Below are 26,335 nucleotides of genomic sequence, written 5' to 3' on the forward strand. Positions count from 1 at the left end.
ATTTACATTTATATGCTTGCAATGGTCGACATCAAATTATCTATATAGATTATCCCTAGCTGACTATTTATTTATTCAACTTTATTGAAATATAATTGACATAAAATGCTGTGTAAGTTCAAGATGCACAATGTGTTGATTTGATATCAATTTTTATATTTGGCCATTTCTCTAGGCTTATGCCTGTGACCGTACTACTCAGTATGTGAAGAAATGTAAGGTCATTGTACAATAAACTTAAGCAAAGGATAATTCTGAGTTGTGAAACATATTGATTCCTCATACCAAATTCAAATGATACTTAGGTTTCCACAGCTTGGTGAAACCTGTGTCATTAAGTTTGTGATCATATTTGACAGTGGACGATGACCAGTCTTGCAACTGATTCTGTGTCTGAACTATAACACGGGAGTTTTGTTACCTTGCTCGAGTGAGATCCAGAGGTTTGGTGGCAGCTTGCCTTATCTGGCAGCCATTGAAATAGAGCGAGTCCCCATGGGCATAGGGTGCCAGCTGCCCACAGCCACTTCCTATCACTCCGCCTTGAATGGTCTCCCAGTTTGCCTCGGTGACTCTTGCTGACTCAAAATTATCTTTAATATAACTGGGAAGATCACGACTGAAAACAGAGCAGTCATCACCTAGAGGGAAGGGATTAAGTGCACAAATTAGCTGCAACAAGCAGAATGACCAAAGATTAAGAACAAGTATTCAATTTCAAATTTAACCCATTGTTGTTACTGGGAGAATGACAAAATACCCAGCAGATATAGACTCCCTGAAATAAATGTTTCTCTTTTATTTTAGCAATTATTGGCTAACATTGTTGAAATAAATCCCATTATCTCTGAGTCAGTATTCACTAAAATATGTAGTTGCTAATCTACTTCTTGCTCATGTGAACCTATATTTAAATACCACAGCATCTGGCTGGGCCTGCATACAGACCATGATGGGTCTTAGTAGGGAGTTTCCTCCCTGGCATGAGAGGCCAGCCTAATAGCTTTCCCCTAGCATGATTCTGTAGCAGAAAATAAGATAAATCATATTCTTGTTCTTCTAGCCCTATACTTGAGGATTCTTGAGAGCAGAGTCTGTATTTCATTCATCATCGGATTCCAGCACCTAGCACAAGACATTCAGTCATGAAGCTGGGATAAGTAAATGCATAATGAATAAACTGGATGTGTCTCTCAGAGACCACTGAGCTGAAATACTAGCATTAGGTAAGATGGTACATTAGCAAATGTGTATGTGGTTGCGTTTCCCATTGATTTGCACATCTCAACTTTCCTAAATGCCCACAATAGTTTAAAATGAAAAGGTCACAGAGCTCTGCTGGATCAGGGGAGAGGGAAAATTGCAGACATCCAGGACTCCTTGTGAGACATCTGATTTCGTCATTTGCCGCAAGATCAAATTCCCCAGCTAATACACAGCCAGACTCGCCAGTCTCAGCAGGAATGAAACCAGGTGAAAAAGACGACCGCTAAGTAATTTCTAATATCAGAGATATGCAGCAGTCTACATTAATCAGACTCATTTCATTTGCAGGCAAGGAAATAGCATCAACCAAGAAATCTAACTAGATTCTACTCCAGAATTCAAATCGCTGGCTTCTTTCATTGCACACTTGGGTAAGTTGCAAAACTCTGGCCCCCGTTGGATAAATCTCTCAGCTATGAGAGACAGCAAGGCTGACTGGGAAGAATAACATGAGCACCAGCCTCTATTCTGACACTTACTAGCTCTGTGACCTTAGGCAAGTCACTTAACCTCATTGTCTCAGTTTCTTTATCTGTAAAGTGGGACTGACTATAATTAGCTAATTTACGGGATATCATAAACACTAAATGACTCTGCCAAATGATTAGTGGACACGGTGTAACTAGCAAAGCATAAGACACAGTAAGGATTCCTTCAAATGAGATTTCTTGAGCATCGCTATATGACAAGAGTTAAGCTCTGAGAATATAACGGTAATCATATAAAGTGAACTTTGTAACAACAGAGGCAGAAATATTGCATTAGACTCCCAGGAGTGGGGAGCCTTTCTCTGCCAAGGGCTATTTGGATATTTTTAACATCATTCACTTCATATAACTCACTTAATATAAATTTGTGTTGCTATGAAAAAAGCTCCTATATTTATTGAATTTGGAGTCCCGTCTGCGGCTGCCTTGGCAGGGCCAGAGCAAATGATTTTGTGGGCCGGACATTCCCCACCCCTGCTGATTAGAGGACAGCAGGGCTGCAGGCCGACAGAGCAATTTTTTTATGATTTCAGGAGCTGAGGAGCTACTCTGTCCCAAGGATACTCCAGCTCTTAGAAACTAAAGCAGTAAAAATGTCTTTTTAATCTTTTTTTTTTTTTTTTTGAGTTATGAAGGCTTTTTTTCTCTCTTTTTTTGTGATAGAGTATATCTGTTCTGGGAAACAGAACATCTTGAATTGTCAGCTACATCTTGGGAGGGCAGTGGCAGCTGCTGTTGGGAGAGGCTATGAGAGAGAAGGAATATTGGCGAAGTAGCCATGGATAGGCAGCTAGGCCAGGGAGGAGAGAGGTCCAGAGTGGAAATAAAATGTGGGAGGCAGAGAATTGAATGGAAGATGGGGAATGTGAGGAACTTTAGAATTCCTGAATGGATAAAACCTGCATTAAAAAATACCTCAAGGAACATAGCATGAACTTATCCTTGATAATTCATTCCAAAGACAAATAACTTTGTGACCAGAGTGTGCCATCTATCCCCAATCCCTCAGGCTGGAGTGTCTATCCATTTCCCAGTGGCCTTTGTATTCGTGCTGAGAGAAGGAGAACGCCACGCTCTCCTGGATTGAAAAGGGCAGCCTGGGGTCCAGACCTTGGAAGCTCTCATCGCAGATGCAGACGGCGCCGGTGGTGCAGTACCCGTGCCCGCTGCAGAGCTTGGGGCAAGCCTCTCCGATGTACACGTGGTCAATCGCCCAGCCTTGCTTCTCAGTCTCTTCCCCCTTCTGGATCCAGCGGAACTGCGTCGCACTGAAAGTCCCACAGAGAACAGGAGGCATTCAGCAGGCTGCTATTTCCCATGGCTGTGCCCAGCCTCTGACCATGGCAATGGGGGCTATTCCTCAGAAAAGGGCTTCCCAAACTTCTCCCTTAAGCACTACCTCACAGCGGTGAGTGAATGTCTACTCCTAAAACGTTGGGAGTATCCCCCAACACACTATTTTGGAAGTTTGTGCCTTCCCTAAAATTTTTCTGTGTATTTTCTCCTCTATCCCATTAGCCTGTGCCCATTTTTCCTACAGAGGTTTATCATTTTCTAAATCTTGGAGTAAAATGAATTTTCGTAACCTGACCAACACTGCACACCCCAGAGACTGTGTGTATCCGGACTGAGTGCCGCCTTTGGGAGCACAGAACATGGGGGAGTTATGCTGCCAACTCCAGGTCTTCGGGGCTCTGTGCTTGGGGCCTGTGAATGAGTCTGGCATGTGCGATGGCAGAGGTCGGCAAACTCATTAGTCCACAGAGCCAAACGTCAACAGTACAACGATTGAAATTTCTTTTGAGAGCCAAATTTTTTAAACTTAAACTTCTTCTAACGCCACTCCTTCAAAAATAGACTCACCTAGGCCGTGGTATTTTGTGGAAGAGCCACATTCAAGGGGCCAAAGAGCTGCATGTGGCTCGCGAGCTGCGGTTTGCCGACCACTGTGCTATGGTCTTCAGTTAAAATAAAATTTGAGATCTATGAGTCCTCTACAAATATGACCCTATTTCTTCCCAGGATATGCAGTTGCCATTTTGAGGCAGAGGTTGGTGAGAGGAAGGAGAGAAGAGGGGACAGGGTACTAAGGCTGCAACTAAAACTCCAGCCTCATTTTATCAGTTGCTCTCAGCTCACTGCTTGAGCTCGGTAGAGATTGCCAGGTAATCCTGCAAAGTTTACCTTAGTATGCAACCCACCTGGAGGAGACATGGTCAGGCAGCTGAATGGTGATTCTCTTCCAGCTCGAGCTGTTGACAGCATTGTAGATGGTGGCCTCATGGAACTGGAAGGGGGAACAGCCAATGCTGTTTGAAGAGGATGGGAGGCATTGGCTCTGGACCAGCTGCCAGGAATCAGATCTGCAGAAACCAAAGAGGTTTCATTAGACAACTCAGGAAAAATATATGACCTGTCTAATGTGGACATAATGCTTTGGGTTTGGGTTAAAGTAAGATATTTCAATGTAAGTGTCCCATTTCCTATGCATATTTATAATTACAGACACCAAAAAGAAAACTTGAAAATAACTGCACACAAGATCTATTCTAATTCTTTACAAGCAGATGAATATATTCACAGACAACAGAATAAAATAATAGCATTCAAAGTGCTGCATTCTAATGGCTTCCTCCCCCTGATATTGTTACCAGAAACATACCTGGAGTTGACTGACAAAATTCTCGGTCTTACCACACTTAACTCCCTATAACTCATTTTAAAAAGTGGTGGTGGGAGGCAGGTCTGTCAGCACCCTTTGATGGTAACTGTTCTGTGTCAGTTTTTTATTCGATCTGGCTACTATGCTTAGGAGATGTGATTGGCCAAAGCATATTCAGATCTCTCATTGACTAAAATTTTCATTAAGGTTGGTTGAAAATGAGCAACATTTGTACTTTCAGGACAAATGTAGTATTTTACTTATTTTAAAATATAAAGGTTTTTTTTTTTTTTTGGCTGCAGCCTAGTATGAAAATAGACTTTTCTTGGTTTGAAGAAAAAATGTGAAAATAAGATGTGTAAATTTTATATGCATTGAATTTGTACATGTGAAATACACATGAGCTGACACTTTTAATATAAAATGCTGTTCCTCTTAAACAGTTGCCCTAAAAGTAGACAACCATTTGAACTGTGTACTCAGCTTTGGAGGAAATGTAACAATTATTTGACAAACCTTGCATCCTTAGTGTACTCCAACATTACGGAATGAGGGTCACCACAAGAAGTGGCTTCACAACCCACTACAATCTAAAATAAACATAAACAATCAATGAGAACCAGGCAGGATTAAATAATATCTACATTAAATAGAAATCCCATCAGTCTTCATTATGATTAGTAGTCAAAAAACATTCATTGAAGCTTTTACAGAGCAGTCTGCCAGAACACCAAATACATTTTTTTGACTTCAGCTAAAGACATGCAATTTTGCATGGAGATGAGAATTAAGGTTAAATAAGTACTATTCCTATTTACTTAATTAGTATAACATATTAATAGTAAATTTAGAGACTATAAATTGGCCAAAAGGAAAGTCATATTAGAAGAATTAATGGAAAGAAACTCAAAGTTTTACTGGTTCAAAACATTGTCATTGATATCCTAATCCTTGATGCTACTGTTTTTATTTATAATTTAAAATAGCAATTTTTAATGACCTAATATTCATTCTCAGGGTTTTTCCATTTCCATATGAATAAAAGCTTTGCATATTACATATGCTTAAGCATTTGAATAATCAATAATTCATAAATACTATAAAAATTTGGCGATTCAAATTTAAGTCCTAATCATCTACTTAATCAACAAGTCCTATTTCAGGGTTATTATTGGAGAAGGTTAGTGATAAAAATTTCAGCCCATACATTCATGAATAAAATAATTCTGGCTTCAGAGAGAGAGAGTACGAAACATATTCTAATAGTGAAAATGGAAATCATAAAATATATAAATAAAATGCTGTGCTGCTTCATATGAAGGGGAGATTCTATTTAAGAAATAATAATTATGTGATGTGATAGAGGTGCTAACTATTGCTATAATGGCAATCATATTACAGTATATAAATGTATCAAATCACCATGTTATACAACATGAATTTACATAATGTTATATGTCAAATACGTTTTAATAAAAAAAAATCATCAAGTTGGGTGTATGTGAACTGCCCCTGAAGCATGGAAAGAGTGTGAGAGGTAGAGATAGGAGAAAAATAGGTAGGTAGAAGGAGGATTGACTTGTAGTCTAAGGTGTTTGGCCTTAATTTGGTGGGTAATGGGAAATCATTAAAGGTTTATGAACAGTGGAATGATGCACTCAGAGCTGTGCTTTATAAAGATCAATGTGAATGTGGAGAGAGATTAGAGGTGGGAAGTCTAGTTAATGGACTAGTGATTTATTAGGGCCAGAATGGAGGTAGTAACAGTGCAAACAGAGCAAATGGGATGGGTGCTAGGAACACTGAAAATTCAAATGAAAGAATACAGTGAAGGATTAGATGTGAAAATTTTAAAGAGTACTTTAAAATTTAAAGTTGGTGAATAGGTGAAAGGTAGTGCCATTAATAGAAACAGGGAAATCAGAAAGAGGAGTTGATATGGGGAAGGAAGATATGAAATTCATTGTTAGCCATGTTGAGTTGAGATGCCAATAAAACAAAGGCATGAAAATGTACACAAGCTATTAAAATACTGAATTAATTGTGGTACCGAGTCAAGGTTGGCCATGAGGATTTGAGAGCTGGTCATATCTTTAAGACCTGAAGCCAGGGATGAATGATATTTCCAATGGCAGAATGTCTATGGTGGGAGAAGAAAGCCGAGAAGTACTGGGAAATGCTGACATTTAGAGAGGTGAAGGAAGAGGAGGAGTTAAAAAAGAGATAGAAGTAGATATCAAGAAGATAAGAACAGAATTGGCAGAGAGCCCAGAAGCCAAAGGGAATGGCATGGGTTGGAGAGGGCAAGGACGACAATGGCACAGAGGGAAAAGGAAAGATGAGGAATGAATGAAAGCTGTCAGATGTAGAGCTTAGGAAATCTATGGTGACTTTTAAAAATGCGGCTTTAGTGATACTTTATTAAATTTCTGGGGACAATTTTTTTTTAACCAATTGATTTGGTTAGAGAAGAAAATATTAGTCTCTTTAGTTCTAGGTTGATTGAGGCAGCAAAAGAGGAGGTCCCAGTCAACTTAATCAAATATGATGACTTTGATATTGGCTAGGTAGAGGGAAAGAAACACTTATTCTTAAAGGATTAGAATAACTGGATGTGACCTATGACCTTGAACAACCATCATGCCCCTACGTTACAGATAATCCTGAGGGAATGGTAGTATTTGGGGAGCTTGCCTCACCCTCCGGTCTCTGAAGGAGAGTTTAACATAGAGTTGAAGAAAAAGAGTGAATTTCTTTTTTTTTCTAGTAGATCTGAAGAGTGTTTTCATCTTAAAAAATGGAAACTCTTTACCCATTAAACAACTCCACATTTCTTCCACCAACTATCAGTACATTTTTATTTCTGCTAATAAGGACTCTTACTATTAACCATCATTGTAGCACATTTCTTTAAATAAGGGCATTAGAACAATTGATGTTTGTCTTTAAAATGATCTAGTAATAAAGTGCGTTTCTGTAATGCCCTTTCCTTTAGTATGTTTTGCAATAATAAAGACATCAATTGATACTGTTTTATCTTTCTCTGACTATCTGACTGTTAATTATCTTCTATGCCTTCCTTCACTGGTTCAAAACATTGCCATTGATATCCTTCTATAGTAATAAATATGCACTTAAAAGATCTGAAAGTCCTTTTAAAATCTTTGAGGATTTGAAAGTTGCAACTGGGCTAATGTATAGGTTTGTGTTTGGAAGTAAGAGACAAAAGGAAAATGGAAAGTAATAATAAAAAAGGATAAATAAAGAAGCAAAGTGGCTTCATACATGAAGTAGGTATATAATAAGAAAAATGGGAGGAGAGAAGAAAAGAGGGAGGGAGGGAGAGGTGGAGGGAGGGAGAGACACACACACACACACACAGACAACTATTTCCAAGGTTTGGGAAAGTGAATTCAAGATTACATATCTGAGACGTAAAAATACAGTTACATTTCTTGCTGTGTCCCAGTATACTTATAGATTTTATATATGCTCCAATAATCCTACCTGATAAAAACTTTGTGAAAGATTACTTCTTTTATTCATAAGATAAAGTCTCTTTTAATGAATGAAATCAATCATTTCCTTATCCTTGCCCAAATAAGCATTCTCTCCACATCCCCTCCCGCAAACGTAATGCCGTCCTCTGTGTGGAAGAGCCACTTCCCTTACCTTAAACTGCATCATGTACCCTGGCTGTATAATGAGCTCTCTGGAGGAGAGCACATTGTGGGTCTTGTCCTTCTTTTTATTTGGCCAGTAGAGGTGGAAGGAGGGATTGCCACAGAATCCCGCTGTCCTTACTGCATTAGGGTAAAAACTCCAGTTTTCTTCATGGGAAGTGCCTTCTGTTAAAGTAAATTGGAAAGAATATGGCATGTTATGCTCTTGAGCTGACTGGCTTATTGTTGAATTACTTGAATATCTAAACTCTAGCTTTCTGTTTACTCTTTAAGATTTATTCTTATTCTATTTAATTGCTATAAATATAAATCCAAGCTGAGAAATCAAATCTAGAAAAGATTATTAACTACTAGTACTTATAACGATTACCCAACTTCTAAAATGTAATTGCTATTTTGTTCGCCAGTTTATTTTGTTCATTAGGTTCCACATATACGTAATCCATGGACACAGAAAATAGTGCGGTGAAGGCCTAGGAGGGGGCAGGAGTGGGAAGGAGGGGGTCAATGGGAAAAAACAAGAACAAAAAACAAAGGGGACATCTGTAATACTTTCAACAATAGAGATAAATTAAAAAAATAAAATGTAATTGCTAGTCTGGGTGACTTTCACCATTGCAAAATGATTCTTGGTATACTTTTTAAAAAATTCTTTATTGTTACAAGTATTACATAAGTCTCCTTTTTCCCCCATTGACCTCTTCCCGGCTGCCCCACCCCCCAGCACATGCCCTCACCCCTCTACTGTTTGTGTCCATTGGTTATGCTCATAGGCACGCATACAAGTCCTTTGGATGACCTCTTACTCCCTCACCCCCTACCTTCCCTCATAGGTTGGACAGTCTGTTCAATGCTTCTATGACTCTGGTTCTATTTTTGTTCATCAGTTTATGATGTTCATTATATTCCACAAATGAGTGAGATCATGTGATATTTATCTTTCTTTGACTGGCTTATTTCGCTTAGCATGATGTTCTCCAGTTCCATCCATGCTGTTGCATATGGTAAGAATTCCTTCTTTTTTATAGCAGCATAGTATTCCATCATGTAGATGTACCACAGTTTTCTAATCCACTCATCTGCTGATGGGTACTTAGGCTGTTTCCAAATCTTAGCTATGGTAAATTATGTTGCTATGAACATAGGGGTGCATGTATCCTTTCTGATTGGTGTTTCTGATTTCTTGGGATATAGTCCTAGAAGTGGTATATTACTGGGTCAAATGGCAGTTCCATTTTTAATTTTTTGAGGAAATTCCATACTGTTTTCTACAGTGGCTGCACCAGTCTGCATTCCCACCAGCAGTGCACGAGGGTTCCTTTTTACTCCACATCCTAACCAGCACTTGCTGTTTGTTGATTTGTTGATGATAGCCATGCTGATGGTGTGAGATGGTACCTCTTTGTTGTTTTGATTTGCATCTCTCGGATGATTAGCGACTTTGAACATGTTTTCATATGTCTCTTGGCCTTCTGTATGTCCTCTTTCAAAACGTGTCTATTTAGGTCCTTTGCCCATTTTTTGAGATTCTTGGTATACTTTTAACCCAATGTAATGTATATCTCTGCAGTAAAGAAATTCCTAAAGAAACTAAAATTATTTTGGGGTATTGGAATTTCAAGTTTTATCTGGAGCTAGACATTTCGTCTTTAACAGGATTTACTGAATTCTCAGTTGACATTTCAGCAAGCCACCAGCCTTGAAGATTTATAAACTATGGGGCAAAACAATAGGCAACATTTGTTGAGCACCAAATATATGCTAGGCACCATTCTAAATTTTCTTGTAGCAATTCATCCAAAAACACAAACAGACAAACAGCTCACAGGAAAGACCGTTCAATGTCTTGTTTCTTACCATCATCAAAAGTGTCGACCAGTTGACTGGGATTGATCTCTGCTCCGCCAATCAAAATGTTGTCTAGTGCCCACTGAGCACGCTCCACCCCGGAGACCACAAGTCTGTTGCTGATCACAAAAGGCTGCCACCAGCGAAGCCGAGTTGTGTTGGTGAGGGCATCTTCAGGAAGAAGTATGTAGTCGTGTCTAACAGAAATGTATTTCTGATAATCCATCTCATGGAGCAAAGTCCAAGTAATTCCTATAACAACAAATAAACCAACATAGTAACATATCTGGGAAAAACCCCCACAAACCACTGGTGTACTGCAGTTACTGCAAGCTTCTGGAAAAAACACACAAAACTTCAACCAATGAGAATTTATTTCATTGACTTTAATGGAAAGGCTCAGCACTTATAAATATTGTTGCAACATGAGGCTGATGATATGAAGGGAAGGATATTTAGAAATACTTGGCCAAAGATAAAAACTCTAAACATTATATATTTTCTGCCTTTAAAATTTTGTGCTAGATTCCTAATATGTATTATTCCTCATGAATAATGAGAAACATCCACGTTTTGCATGCTTCTAGACAAGAACTGCTATTATTAAAAAATATAGCCATTACAATTCTATGCAATTTGTGGTTTATTGGACTGATATGAACGTTCCCTCTTAACAACTGATATGACTGTAGATGGGATGTTTAAATTATTTAAGAAAACACCTTTTGAATACAGACAGTACTTTAGGGCCATCTATTTATATGCTAGTTATTAAGAATATCTACCTGCTAAAGCTGATTCTCAAGACCTCATGGCATTACTTCTGGTTTCAGCTACTTCCAAATAATAAAACAGAATTTGGCTAAAATAGTTGATGACACACTTGCAAATTCAGACTATCTTCTTTCACAATTAATGATGTTTTTATAATCTTGTAGGTTCTCTTAGAATTTATTTCACACATGTTCACATGAAACCTTCTTAAAACACTTTAAAATGTTTTTAAAATTATCTTTTACTTGGAAACTATATAAAAATTATTTTTAACTAGAAGCCCGGTGCACGAAATTCGTGCACGGCGGGGGGTTGTCCCTCAGCCCAGCCTGTACCCTCTCCAATCTGGGACTCCTGGAGGGCAGTCGGACATCCCTCTCACAATCCAGGACTGCTGGCTCCCAACTGCTTGCCTGCCTCCCTTACTGATTGCCCCTAACCACTTCTGCCTGCCAGCCTGATCACCCCCTAACCACTCCACTGCCAGCCTGGTTGATGCTTAACTGCTCCCCTGCCAGCCTGTTTGCCCCCAACTTCCCTCCTCTGCCAGCCTGGTCACCCCTAACTGCCCTCTCCTGCAGGGTTGATCACCTCCAACTGCCCTCCCTTGCAGGCTTGGTCCCTCTCAACTGCCCTCCCCTGCTGGCCATCTTGTGGTGGCCATCTTGTGTCCACATGGGGGCAGGATCTTTGACCACATGGGGGCAGCTATATTGTGTGTTGCAGTGATGATCATCTGTATATTACTCTTTTATTAGATAGGATAGAGGCCTGGTGCACGGGTGGGGGCCAGCTGGTTTGCCCTGAAGGGTGTCCCTGATCAGGGTGGGATTCCCTTGGGGCGTGGGGTGGCCTGAGCGAGGGGCCTGTGGTGGTTTGCAGGCTGGCCACACCCCCTGGCGACCCAAGCGGAGGCCCTGGTATCTGGAATTTATTTTCCTTCTACAATTGAAACTTTGTAGCCTGGAGCGGAACCAAGCCTGCTGCCATTTCTGTGGCAGTTAATTCACCTTCTACAATTGAAACTTTGTAGCCTTAAGCGGGTGGGCCCGGCCAGGATGTGCGGAAAGCTTTGCTTCCCCTGTTGCCGCTGGCAACCCTGGCCTGCTCTCTCAAGCTCCATTCTGCCGCCATTTGTTTGAATTTGTTTACCTTCTATAGTTGAAACTTTGTAGCTTGAGTGGAGGCTTAGGCCTACAACGGCTATAGAAAGCTTGGCTTGCTCTGTTACCTGGGAAACCTTGCTCTCTGTGGCTGTAGCCATCTTGGATGGGGTTATTTGCATACTCGCCCTGATTGGCTGGTGGGCGTGGCTTGGCTGGTGGGTGTGGCTTGTGTAGCAGAGTGATGGTTAATTTGCATATTACCATTTTATTAGAGAGGATTGTATAACTTATAATCTAGCTTCAGTTAAGCATAGAGATTTCTTTTCTTTACTCATAAACTTTGGAGCTTATTTATTTAATATTTTATTTATTTTCCTTAATTGAAAAATTTTAAATTACAGTTGACACTCAATATTATATTAGTTTTAGGTGTACAGCATAGTTATTAGACATTTACATAACGTATGAAGTGATCTCCCTATAAGTCTACCCCCTGGACTCGATACAACTTTTTAATGTGATTTCTCTCTTGTTCCTTTATTTGGTAGGATTTTGCTAACACAGAAGTCACATATATGGAATGTGTAACACAACTAAAATCCGTAACTTCCTCTTTGTAAGTTTCACTATTCTCTTTGCAAAGACTTTTCTCAGGGGCACTGGATGGAATTTGGGAATCTGCTCCAAGGTATGGCTTTCACCCCTGAAACGTGCCTCCATCCGTAGAGTAGTCCAACAGCACGCCTTCCTTCCGGCAGATGGGCCGATGGCAGGAGGTCATGTTGTTCTCACTGCCAATGCGCCCCCAGTATTGCAGGAATCTGAAAGCAAGCACACATTGTCCATGAGAATAGTAAATTAGAACAAATACTCTACTCAAATCCTGGATAACAACTTCTCCCACATGTGTTCCTTGCTTTGGGGCCAATGTGCTAAGTTGTGATGAAAATAAACTCAAAATGACTTACTTTGCCCCTCTGAGATCCAAATCTTGAGTAATAGCTTGTCTCACAGTGGATCCCCCAAAATAGAGTGCAGTGTCCTCGGCAAGAATCCCACACTCAGTACAAGTACTCCCACCTTCTAAGGACATCCATAAATCAGGTTTGATCTCTTCACTGTCAAAGCGTTCCTTCAGAAAAGTCTGGAAAAAAATAAGTAGCATGTGGTTAAAAATAATTTCAGCTAATAACTATGGAATAGTTAAGTTAATTCAGAATTAAATCTTGGACTTTAAAAATTAGAGCTGATGCTTGGCTGGTGTAGGCTCAGGGGTTGAGTGTTGACCTATGAACCAGAAGGTTGCGGTTCGATTCTTGGTCAGGGAATGTGCCTCATATTCAGGCTCAATCCCCAGTGGGGTCATGGGGAAGGCAGTCAATCGGTGATTCTCTCTCATCATTGATGATTCTATATATCTCTCCCTCTCCCTTCCTCTCTGAAATCATTAATAAAATAAAATAAAATAATTAGAGCTAGTGTTTAAATGGTTTTCCAAGGATATTAAAAAAAAGGATAGCTTCACATGTTCTTTTTAATCATATAGTGAAGATCATTTAAACTTAAATAATGTTTAATAATTAGAATTTAAAGTCTAGAGAGAATCTTAAAACAATTACAAGGTTGAGTAGAGTAATACTCCTATTTGTAAAATGTTACTTAAGCACATACTCCCAAATTATGTTTATTTAAATCGTTTATAAAAGTAGCATTATAATTTATTATGATATTATGAAACATGCAGAGTAGATAATTAAATATTAGGGTTCATTATGGCTACATTTTGTGTAAAATTATTTCATCTCCTCACATCATAGCAAGATCTTGATTATTCATTTTCCCCATAGTATATTCATTTTGTCCATAATACAGTTTTGCATTGGGTTGAGGCACCCAATGTTTTCTAATGGTAGAAATATATCATGGAAATAATTTGTTAGAATTATTATTGCAGCAATTATACAGAAAAACTATATATTTTTTTCCACTTATTTAAGAGAGTTATCTAGTTGTTATCTTATTGTGTAGTTGAAATGATTTAAATAGATCTTCTTCAGACTTAGAACATGATCATCTCTATGGTTAAAGATGTGTAGTTATGTGAACCTTACCTTGCTGTTGTTAGCAAATCAATGCAATTTTAAAAATGGAGGTTTACATGTAGGGACTCTAGTCTGAAGACATGCATTGTTAACCATGGAAACTCTTATTAGAAAGATTTGAATCATAATATAGATTTGTACAATTTGTAATCCATCTGAAGAATCAGAATGATGATAAAATTTGAATGTCATGAAAGAAACTAGATTTTTTTTTTTAGTTTATTCATTACTTGTGACTATGTTTCTTATATTATAATACAGTATTTATATACTTTGCTCCATACAGTCTGGTGTATTTTTGAATTGGGTAAATTGTACTAGATCTTAATCTAAGAAACCTATGACATTTTTTAGTTTCTACCCAAAGAATTTATTTCCTGGGGCCCCCAAAGAACATTGTATAAACTATTAGTCTCACATGTAAGTGGGTTCTTAAGTCACGGCCTACAATTCGAGTCCATGCTCCATCAGGGACTTTGACATTACCTTCAGAGTGTGAGTCAAGTAGCAGTTGGGCCCAGAGAATCCTGGATCACAGATGCACTGTTCCTTTAAGCAATCTCCATGGCCCCTGCAGTTGTCCAAGCATCCAGGGCCCAGGTAGAAATTATCGATTGCCCACTGCATATCTGAGTACTTTTGATAGAACCTAAACCTTACTGGACTATTAGCAAACAAAAGCAGAGGAGTGAAAAACAAACGTTAACTTTATTCAGGTTCATTTTCCTGTGTGTGCATTCAGTGTGCAAGAGAAAAAACATTTAAGACACTCTGAGAGTATGAAATGGATTAATAAAAAATGTTTTCTGACTGTCATTATATTTTTCTTTCTAGTCATGGAACTTTAAAGCTAGTTTCATTTAAATTTTATAACATATGAACAAACTTGTACAACACAATGAAAATAGCGAAATCTCTATCTCAAGCAATAGGAGCATTTTAAAGCACACAATTATTTAAAACATTGCATATGAACTTGAGTACAGTGATTGCATCACAATTTAGATTCATTAATTGCATTTTTGAAATGGTGCAGAAGGTGAGCAAATCCTTGGACAGACCCTTGTCAGCATGCACACAGCCCTCAGGTGATTGGGAAACAGAAACTTCTGAATTCCCCAAAGATAATCAATATTCTCAGAGTAACTATGCTAATCAGAAAACAAATTTGGAAGGGTTATATTAAAGGACATTTTCCTGAGATTTTAATTTCATCATTGTTCTTCTCTGCCTTCTGGGAAAAATACAAACCTCATAATTAACCTTATATTAAAATACTCCACACCATGTTGGTGTAGAGTCCAAAGCACATGAGGGAACTTTCTGGGGAGATATAAATGTTCTGTACCTTGGTTCCTGTGGTGGTTACATGGATTACACAATGGTAAGAGCTCACTGCACTAAACAATTAAGATATGTGCATTTTACTGAATGTAAGTTGTATTTCATTATAAAAAAGAAAAGAGAGAACAGGAGGGGGAAAATGAGGAAGGATGTTGTGGTGGCTTCCCAGCATGCATTTTACCCCAGATGAGTCATATGAGATAATCTTCATAATATAATTGCTTTAACTATTGACTGAGCCAGGAAAGGGCATTCTTGGGTTAATTTGTACCAATGGGATGCAAGGAGATGCTTGCTCTGGCTCTCTTTGAAAGAAAAGCAACTCTGTTTCTCTCGCATTGAACACAGGTAAGATTGCATTCTGTTCCAATTTTCTGAAAGTCATCTATGGTCAGGGGAACCAGCCTGAAGGCTGAGTGTGGCCAATGTGTGGACAGTGGAACAAAGAGTAAGAGTTAAGAGTAAGAAATAACAATGTCCTTGAACATTGTTATTATGAATCATTTATCTTTGGATTATTTTCATTATAGATATAATACATTTCATTTTTAATTGAGTCCATTTGAATTGGCTTTTCTGTTACCAGCAGCTAAAAATATCCTGATTTGGCTTCTTATTATGTTAATTGACCAAGCCCTTTAGATTTGTTCCTGAAAACTGTGAATGCTTAAGTAGTAAATGATAGCTATAAACACTGGAAAAGCTATGTGTAAGCACCTTATTCAAAAGGCTTTATGTATTCTGGTCATATATCATAACTCTCTTTCACGAGAAAGTTTTTCATTTAGCCACGCACTATGATTCCTATGATGGAAGTTCACCTATCATTTTCTTTAATGTATCTTTTTTCCTAATTTTACAGTTGAAAGATAAATCTTTTGGAATTGCCTTAAATTAACTTATCCACAGACTTTTTAGAGAACAGTTTAATCATGTTGGCTCACGACTGATCCAGACTAATTACTTTTCACTGCAGGTACGGAATATAATGCTTTGATAGGAGGAAAATGAAACCTACAAACCATACTTGTACAAATAGCATGAAGAGTTAGGATTTGTACAAACAGCATAATGAGTTAGGGTTTTGCTCCTGGCTTCGTCTATCATGGGTTGACAAGGCCGTAACGAGGAAAGCATATGATGTGTGATGGACCACAGTCTACAGGTCCATAGGGTAACATACACCTTCTCAGCTGGCTCCCAGGCCATCACCATTGCTCTGTCCCCATTGGCCGACACTGAGGTATGGCACATGAAAGGGCCTGCCAAGGTCCGTCTTGACAAGTCTGAGAATTCCAATTTGAGATCTCCTTGACTTAGCCATTCATGAGGTCACCAATTTAGAGAGCCTTTGGAGTTAGGGAGGAAGACAGCATTTTACTCACAATCACACAGACTCTCAGGCCCAACCAGGGTCCCTAATCTACTCCTGGATGGTTGGAGCCAGGCTTTATTTTAATTTTCTACTTACTTTCCCACTAAGCTTTCCGGGAGGGGGTAGGTGATCCTTTTCCATCCTTTCGTGGGAAAGAATACAGATGGCTGAGAAACACTTCCCGAGCATTTTGGGTCCGCAGGTAGGCACTGAGGGACCAGATAATTCCAGCTCACTCCAAAGTCAGTAGAATACTGCACATGAATTTGATTTTGAGCAACTTTTTCAGATACTTTACATCCAACAGAGATCTAATAAACAGAAAAGCAAGCTTGTTAATATATTAAACCCATATTACATGTTTCTACTCTAAGGACTTGGCACAAAAAAGTTGCTCATCATTTGATAGACACTGCACCACATCTATCCTGTATTTTCAGGTTCATTCCTCGTTCTGCTGATGCGTGGGAAAGTTGACATGGTTGCTCCAGGTGACACGTTACAGAAAGTGCCAAATATATTGGGCAGGGAGTTTGGAAAGAAGCTGAAACCTGTGCTTTTGCCATGGTTGGCTGATTGCCTGGGGAGGCCTGGGCCGTCTTACAAATTGTTGTTTGTTGTGCTAATGGTCTGGCGCTTCTCTTTGGCAGAATGCTAACAGCTTTACCAAGTTTACTATTTTGTCCTACAATTTATGACTCTCAATAAATCACTTTCAACTACAAGTAAGACATAATGAAGTGATAACAGAAGGTACTTTGATGGAGGTAGCCATAATGCGGCATTTGTTACTAATACAGTGCAGGTAAGGTAGACAGAATAAACTGGTTGACATAAAATCTTAGCCAAAATTAGTGCTGGCATTAATGCTATTCATGCCTTTGTTTCCCATAATTTTCTTTCTTCAGAAACATTAAAATGCTCTTGTAAAAAAAGTAGATCTAACCATACTAACTTTAATCCTTTTGTAAAGGAAAAGATTGCCAGTTGGAATCAGTATTCTACATATTTATCAATATTTGCTCTATTAGTATTTAACCCTGAGCAGAAGCACATTTACTCTTATGAAAGATTCATCCTGAAATAGTTCAGAAGTAAAGTATATTATGTCATTAAGTTATATGTAATTGAGTTGTATACCTTAATATTAAATTTTATATTTCCAAGTATATATTAAGTCAATGAAGTAGATGATCTTTGTCTCTACAGTTGCTTTTCCATTTTTATATTGCTAGTATATGTTTACTTGTGTAATCAAGACCATAACATTTTCACCTTGAACTGCATGATCCAGTTGTCAGTGGGAGTCAGGTCGTGAGTCACTGCGTACACTTCTCTCCCATCATGACTGCCACAGATCATGACACCATCAGGGGAGTCACAGAATCTTTCCACTGTACAATCGTCATGGAATAGCCAATGCTCACTCACTTAAAAAAACATAAAGGATGAAAATTTCATGACAAAAATACTTGAGGCAAATTTTCACTGTGCTACTCCTACTGGAATAAAGTGAAAAGCAAGACCTTGGACACTCTCGGAAACATAAATCACAAATGCATCTGACATGTAGCAAAACTAAACACTTGTCTCTTGATATTAAAACAAAGTGACCAGGAAATGTTGGCTTTCTACCCAAAGTTAGAAAACAGAAACAGAAATGAAAATTTTCTACGAAAATACAATGTCCTATTAACAAAACTACAGAATGTTATTTAATAAAAACATACTTGATGGCTTGAATAAAAGAAAATATTTAGTTATAATGTAAACTAGGAAGACTGAGCAAAACAAAAGGGTGATACCCTTTCTCTGTTTCTATACCATTTGGGAAGATGTAAAAGGTTCCATAGTCTACTCTTTTGAAAAGAACCAAATCCAAATTGCATTTCCACTGGATTTTTATTTAGCATTATGAAAAATGTACCTGCAGTTTTGTCCTCCATAAACATGTCAAAAGCAATTCTTCCGACAGGGCCAGCGTCTGCCGGGGAGCGTTCGTGCTGGGGCACTGGGGCGCTGCTGAAGGTGTCCAGCATGACTGTCCTCTGGTCGGCAGAGCCTGAGATGAGGACATTGTCGATGGCCCAGTCGTTCTGATCCAGGCCATCATGTCTCGGCTGCCACCAGCGGAAGCGAGTAGCAATCTCTTTAGCATCAGGAGGGAGAAGGATATTCACGAATCTGTAAGAAAATGATGGTGGGGTGGGGGAAGTATTGTCAAAGGTCTCATGTAAGTAAAAGTAATTTACAACCATGTCACATAGCGAGTGAGGACATTGACTAAAATAATTTTTAAAAACCACAATGAACTGACTTGATCTTATGAAGTCTCTCCGGCCACTAAGTCAGGGAAACAGAATGCGAACAATTCAAGTATCCCGGAACTACCAACTTACTCGACTGCCCCTGGGCTGCCTTAGAAGGACTCCACAATTTTCTGCTTGCCTGGGAACTGTAGACCCAGAGTATATGCACTTGGGTAGACATAAGCCAGTTGACTTTTTTTTTTTAAAATGTCACCTTGGAGCTAATTTCATCCGTTTCCTTCTCCTGGCTCAACGAGCACCAACAATTTGCTCAAAATATGCACACTAGATTATGGCAGGATAGTTTGGACTCTCAGCCTGACAGTACCAGGCTGTAAGTAATTACTTTATCAGATGCATGTGGTTTGACATTGACTTTACGTGTGTGCTAAGAACTGTTGAGTGAGAACCATGGGCTAATGAGCCCAGCACGCCTTTCTGACTCAGCCACCAAGGACAGACATGGAAGAACATGGCTCCACGCTCCAACATGAACCTTAACCAGCGAGAAATCAGGTCTGAAATACCCCTTAGTCACAATTATGGATTTAAACCCCAGGGATATGTGAAACCCTTTCAAACTTATATTCACAACTCATAAAGTCTGTTGAGGAAAATAATTTCCTGAGGTTTATTGTTCTCTGCATAAACTCTCACTTTTAATCCATGCTAATTTACTTCCCTTTATTCTTAATATTAGTGCTCCAGGCCAGGGCCAGGGCTATTCAGGGTTTTTAAATAAGGAATTTAAAACTAGACTCTAGGATTCTTAAGAATATTTACATTTTGTGTTTATTTTCTAGCCCCCAATTCTCTAAAATGGAATGAACCTATATAAATAAATATTTTTTTCTGTTTTCATTTTCCCAAAATGCTGTTGAACTTAATTACCACAAGCTCATGAATATATATGGTTTTTTTGTACTGGGTCTATTCATTATTGGTACTGTATTTTATCTTTTATTTTTTTTAAAAAAATATATTTTATTGATTTTTTACAGAGAGGAAGAGAGAGAGAGAGAGTTAGAAACATCGATGAGAGAGAAACATCGATCAGCTGCCTCCTGCACACCCCCCCCCCCCCACTGGGGATGTGCCTGCAACCAAGGTACATGCCCTTGACTGGAATCGAACCTGGGACCTTTCAGTCCACAGGCTGACGCTCTATCCACTGAGCCAAACCGTTGTCGGCTGTATTTTATCTTATTCTGGGATTTGAAAACTAGTTGGTCTTAAAAACCCAAACCAGCTGTTTATCCATCTCAAGAACCTCACCTTCAAGTGGGTCGGTTTCAGAGGCATCCTCTACTGGTGGGTAATGTCAAGGTCCCCATAAGTCCCCGTGATTGATTACTGGCAGGGCTCACCAAGAATCTTTGCTAATCATACTTGTTATTAGAGATAACAGAGAATACAAACCCAGGTTTGCTGTACTGGTCATAGAAAATTTCCATTAGCAGGTTCCAGGTGATGCCTCCATTGACAGAATATTCCAAGAGGACCCCTTGGTTACGGTTGTTTGGTGGAATCAGGCATCCATACATGAAGTAAAATTGGATAAATTCGGCATTGGTGAGGTTTAGATCCACGGTGACTAACAGTCGACTGCAACCCTAAGGAAAAGCAGAATGGAACAGACAGTGATAAGGAATTGTGATTGCATGTTATTGGTTTTCTCTGGCTTCCATCCTTTTTGTTTTTCTTTTATAATACAAGTTACACAATATTAAAATACCCATTTTATTAATTTCTCCTGTTATACTAGCTCCTAGCATGGCTTTTAGCACACAGTAGGTACTCAGCAAATATTTGCTGAACTTTGAAATTTCTGTATTAGAACTTACAAAGGGCAATGTATCTAAGAAGATTCTCTTCTATTTTCTTATAAGCAAGATAAGAGCTGGAATTAAAGTAACTGTTCTATGTTTTTATTAGACACTAGAGGTCTGGTGCATGAAATTTGTGCATGGGAGCGGGGGCGGTCCCTCAGCCCGACATGCACCCTTTGCAATCCGGGAGCCCTCAGGGGATGTCCTACTGACAGCTTAGGCCCGCTCCCCAGGGGGAGCGGGCCTAAGCTGCAATCTGGCCTCCCTCTGCAGGAGGCGACTGGGCTGATCAGAGGAAGGCGCTGCCCCCATCACCCTGCTGCTGCCACCACTGCTGGTCGCTGCAGCTGCCAAGGTGTTTTCATCAAGACAGACTTCAGTCCCTTCACCACGAAAAAATGACAACGTTCTTTAGGCATTTTTAAGATGTCTCTTTCATAGGATATGACAGCTCTTTCTTTCTTTCTTTCTTTCTTTCTTTCTTTCTTTCTTTCTTTCTTTCTTTCTTTCTTTCTTTTCTTTCTTTCTTTCTTTCTTTCCTTCCTTTCTTTCTTATCCTCACCTGAGGATATTTTCCCATTGATTTTAAGAGAGCGTGGAAGAGAGAGGGAAAGAAAGAGAGAAACTTCAGTGTGAGAGGGACACTTAGATTGATTGCCTCCTGCATGAACCCTGACCTGGGCCCTGGCCAGGGAGGAGCCTGCAACCTAGGTACATGCCCTTGACCAGAATCAAACCCGGACCCTGCGGTCGACAGGCCGAGGCTCTATCCACTGAGTCAAACTGGCTAGGGCAGGATGTGACATTTCTTAGCCCCTCCAGCAGCAGGCCTTTGTTTTTTCCTCCAGAGTGAGGTGGAAAAACCCTAGATCACCTTCTTGGATTCTCACTACGCAAGTTACCAAGTACACTGTGAGTGGCGTACCAGGAGCTTAGCCAATGAGCTGTCCGAAAAGGTGTTTCCTCTGCAGTTCACGTGCAGAGGTGGGACTGCCAGCGCACCCCAGCAAGCAGGCAGGCCCACCCTGCTCCCCGCTCTCTGTGGGTGGGCCTGCTTGCTCGCCGTGGCTACACCCTGGCAGGCAGGCCCGTCCTGCTCCCTGCTCTCTGCGGGCCCTGCTCCGTCCTGCTGCACACGCAGTATCCTCCTGAGCTGGCTGTGACTATTACGGCATCCCAGCTAATTTGCATATTACCTCTTTATATATAGAGATTTCCCAGTTACTCATAGACATTTATTATAATTAGAGATAATAGTTGTAGTGCTTTTTATTTAAACTTTTATAGCTGATTTGAATGTCACCAATATTAATTCATTAATGTAGGTAGGTAGAGATTTCTTGGTTGAATATATGAGGAAAACAAGTTCCCCTAAGTTCCCCTTAGAGTTCCACCTAAGCTAGAAAGAGTATTGTGAACACACACTGCATTCCTAGTCAGTGTGGTTGGTTAAAAAAATCCTATATGCTATATGTCCTCTTGTTATTCTTGGGCCTAAAACACTGAATATAAATAATATACTTTATTGGCACAAATGCAAACTCGAAGGTAGGGCATGACAGGGAAATAAAGAACTCACAGTAAATTTATATTTTTAAAAAAAAAAGAGAGAATAGGGGAAGAAAAAGGGAGAGAGATGAGAGAGAGAGAGAGAGAGAGAGAGAGAGAGAGAGAGAGAGAGAGAGAGGTGAGAGATGTGAGAGAGCCATATCAATCGGTTGTCTCCCTCACAGGCTCTGCATGGGCACAGGGATCAAACCTGCAATCGAGGTATGTGCCCATGCTTGGTAATTGAATCTGTGACTCTTCGGTGCATGGGCTGATGCTCTAACAAGTCAGGGCTGAATTTATAATAAAAATTCAATTGCCTGTGAGGGATATCTAATTATGGTATTGGAGAAATACTATATTTTAAAAATATCTTTTTATTGAGAGGAATAAAGAGATAGAAACATCTTAATCAGTTGCCTCTTGTACCCTCCCTCCAACTGGGGATTGAGCCCAGCTGGGCGAGAAATACTATTTTTAAACAAGTCATCTTTGGCAGCAATGTAGGATGAGTATAAATTTCTGAAGGAAATTTTCTAACATTGCTGCTGTCATTCAGAAAATAATTTGCTATAAATACAAGTATCTAGTAATTACTGACAATTATTCTTGGATAATTTACAGAAAGGATTAATTGTTATTAACAAATTCAGGAAACACTGAAGCTCATTTTCTAGATTTTGGCTCCTTAATTCCAAAATCTGTTGCAAGCTCAAGAGTTTTCAGTTAGAGCATCATCAAGATGGAAGACCCTCACACATTGTGCCGGCACTCTCTCCCAGGATAGAAATTCTAAACATATGTACTTCAATATGTCTCGTGCTGGCACTGCCCTGCATAATTAAATTGTCTCAGCTGATTTGTGATAGGAAAATGTTGGAAATAATTAGTGTATTCTGATATGTATAAAGTTGCAAGTTCAGATCCGGCTGTGCATTTAGAATGCATAACTCTGCATCTTGATCTGCCAATTAAACTTTAAAGGAGATGCAACCATTTGGGGGAATCTTGGAGGATGCAGAAATGATTAACCAGTAGCCAACCACTCACTCCGCTGAAATGAAGAGCCATTCCTGAAGCCACAGCTCCACACACGGTACTTAATTTCCCTCCATTCACAGTAAGCCAGTTCTGGTTGGATGGAGCTCGATTGAAGTTGTCTTTGAGTTGAGTTGGAAGGGAGGTCTCAGGCTCATCACAGTACAGGCCACCCCACTGCTCATCACAGCTGGGTGCGGAGAAAGAGACAGGAAAAGTCAACATCAAACACAGCCCCGCACAAGTGTGTGCTCAAATTAGTGAAGCCGAACCTTTTCCCATCCGTGATGATGAAAGGTTATTCATCTTCACAGAGCTTGCCAGAATTCACCTCCTCTCCTTAAGAGTGCTTTAGGTTAAAAATAAGCTGTGGATTAAATGCCCCTAGGCTTTCCTAAAGTAGTGGCGTGGACTTACAGGTGGAGAGAAAGAAGCAACTTCAAAAAAATTTACTAAAGCCCTGTATCTATATGACACAGTTCTGGATGGCTGATAAACAGCTGCAGCTGCCAAACTAAACTGGTAGGCACTAACAATGTACAGAACTGGTCTTAATAGAGCCTTTGGGCCAATTGGGAATCCAAGAAGCCATGTTCCCAACAGCAGAAGGTACTTTGAATGGCATCTGACCTCTTTGACCAAAGGACTGACTTCTCTGTTCCACATGGGAGGAAAAAATGAATCCAGAACTGGGAGGTTCAGGAATCTCAGAGATAATTCTGGATATGGGCCAGATCATTAAACAAAAGCAAGACTTTCCATGTGTGTGGACATGAGTGGAAAAGGCACTATGAATTCTCTCTCAGCATCTTCAATTCATCAAACAGTATAATCTTTGAAAATAAAGCAGAGGCCTGTAGTACACAACACACACACACACACACACACACACACACACACACACACACACACACCACCTAGTTTAGGTCCTTCCGAAGATGCCACGGATCTCTAAGAGTAAAATAATAGGCCTCTCCATCAAATATATACATGTTAAATTGATCAGGCATTTATGTACTTTCTTAAGCAAATGACACAGGAAGACCAATTAAACCACAGTAATGTACATCATTACATAAATTCAGACCTAAGTGAGGAAAATACTTAATGATGTATTACTTTTGGTCAGAACATATGGAACTCCTGATGTTCTTTTAATGTCTATTTCAAGGTTCTGGTGTATCACAGAAACACAGAAGGAAATAAAATCAGTCAATTATAATTCAGCTTTCTCCTGACAAGATAGTTGTTGTTCAGTTCCTAATCTCCAAGCAAGAATGAAGATACAGTTGCCATAAACTCTGTAGTTAGCTCAGCATCAGATTTTAGGACAAATGTATAACCTCAGGTAGCTTGGGAGTGACTAATAAACCAGTTTCGGAAAAATCTCCTGGCTGGAATGTGAGTCAGGAACTTTCTACAGAAGGAAGAGAACAAATCTACTTACACGCAGTTTCCTTGGATGCACCTCCCATGGCCACTGCACATGTCGATGCAGCCATCCCCGATATAGACGTTATCTATCGCCCATGTCTGCTGCTTGTCAAAAGGAGCTGGTTGATGCCAACGGAAACGAGTGGCTTGGGACCTTTGAAGAAAGAGAGAATTATAATGAAGGGTGTGGTGAAAAAGACGTGTTCTGGTGTGATTGAATAGGTGCACGGAGGAGGGTAACACAAATGCATGGATATCCCCACTTGTGTTCCGAAAAGAGCATTCATCATTGCAGTATTCTATGCAAAAGTGATTAACAAAACCAAACCAAACTGAACTGCAAAAGCTTGAGAATATATTTTGGGCCAATGATCTTTATAAGCCTCGTAAAAACAAACTAAAACAGAAACTAAAACTAACTCTAAAACCAACTGTTTCAAGGGAACTGTGAGCCCTGAATTTTTTTGTGTGTGGGGGCCACTGTGGAGAGAGTTGGGTCTGCAGCCAACTTATATTTGCAAATTAGAAAAAGATGCCAGTCCTTGAGCAGCCACAACCCCTTTGCATTTGACTTAGGAAGCAGGCTATGAGTTGGATTTCAACTCCTACTTGCTCCCTAAGGCCAGATACTTGGGCATACTGGTCCACCTCACACAGCATTTGTGAGGAATTTTCACATGCAAGCCTTAAGAAGACTGTAGGAGTGGAAATCAGAGGGATCAGTGAAATGCTAGATAACTGAACAGATAAAAGAGAGAGGGTTATAAATAAGACTAGAATTATTTTATATTGGTTTAAAAGCAACATAAATAAAATCAAATTAGACATTCTCCCATTTCAGAAGTAGAAATATATTTGCACAGTTGTACAGTTTGGGAAAGTGTCTTGTTCAGAAACACAAACTTATGTTTTCAGAGACACTAGGTGGCAGTAAAATCCAAAAAATGCCTGAGGTTCAAGTGAGTTTGAAACAGAGGAAATGATTAGCCAGAGCAAGTTTTGTTTTATGGTCTCAGATATGTTTGTCATTAACAGATTGAACCACTTGACTGAGATATATCTGTGTCAGGCAGGGCAAATGACCAACAACAAACAGCAAGGTTTTCGTATTTTCTAACAGAAAACATTTCTATTAAGTTTAGAAAATAGAAAAGAAACAGATCAGAACTGAAATCATCACACTGAAAACAAATAGTTCAGTTTGATATTTGTTTACTGAGCATCTACACACAGACAGATTTCTCCACAATCCTCTTGCTCATCAGCCCCCATATGTCACTCCCAGCAGAGAAGTATCTACCTAATTCCCTCTTATCACACATCCTATTGCATTTAGCTTCAAACCCAAACTCCTCCTTGGCCTATGAGGCTCCACACGAGCTAGTCCCTCATCCTGGCCTCTCACTCTGGAGCATGGCTCCTACTCTCAGTTCTTGAAGCTCACGATCTCCCACCTCTGCCTGCATATTTTCCCTCTCTCTGCCGGATTAATCCCTGCGTGGCCTTTGGGGCTCAGAGGAAATACCAGG

The 26,335-nt window shown here is 39.6% G+C and overlaps 1 protein-coding gene across 1 annotated transcript in view; it reads right to left on the reverse strand.

Annotated features, from left to right (window-relative positions):
• Window positions 1-26,335, reverse strand: part of RELN (reelin) — a 449,067-nt gene that overhangs the window by 12,483 nt on the left and 410,249 nt on the right. Inside the window, exons 47-61 of the mRNA XM_079785901.1 lie at window positions 24,820-24,960; window positions 23,385-23,562; window positions 20,377-20,570; window positions 18,576-18,832; window positions 17,924-18,078; window positions 16,745-16,959; window positions 14,416-14,593; window positions 12,796-12,971; window positions 12,542-12,648; window positions 9,957-10,199; window positions 8,089-8,264; window positions 4,933-5,006; window positions 3,956-4,117; window positions 2,865-3,022; window positions 422-641 (exon numbers count right to left, since the gene is read on the reverse strand). Coding sequence (XP_079642027.1) covers window positions 422-641; window positions 2,865-3,022; window positions 3,956-4,117; window positions 4,933-5,006; window positions 8,089-8,264; window positions 9,957-10,199; window positions 12,542-12,648; window positions 12,796-12,971; window positions 14,416-14,593; window positions 16,745-16,959; window positions 17,924-18,078; window positions 18,576-18,832; window positions 20,377-20,570; window positions 23,385-23,562; window positions 24,820-24,960 — 2,634 coding nt within the window. The remainder of the gene's footprint in view (window positions 1-421; window positions 642-2,864; window positions 3,023-3,955; window positions 4,118-4,932; window positions 5,007-8,088; window positions 8,265-9,956; window positions 10,200-12,541; window positions 12,649-12,795; window positions 12,972-14,415; window positions 14,594-16,744; window positions 16,960-17,923; window positions 18,079-18,575; window positions 18,833-20,376; window positions 20,571-23,384; window positions 23,563-24,819; window positions 24,961-26,335) is intronic.

This window comes from Cnephaeus nilssonii (assembly GCF_951640355.1).
Source record: "Cnephaeus nilssonii genome assembly, chromosome: 12".
NCBI lineage: Eukaryota > Metazoa > Chordata > Mammalia > Chiroptera > Vespertilionidae > Cnephaeus > Cnephaeus nilssonii.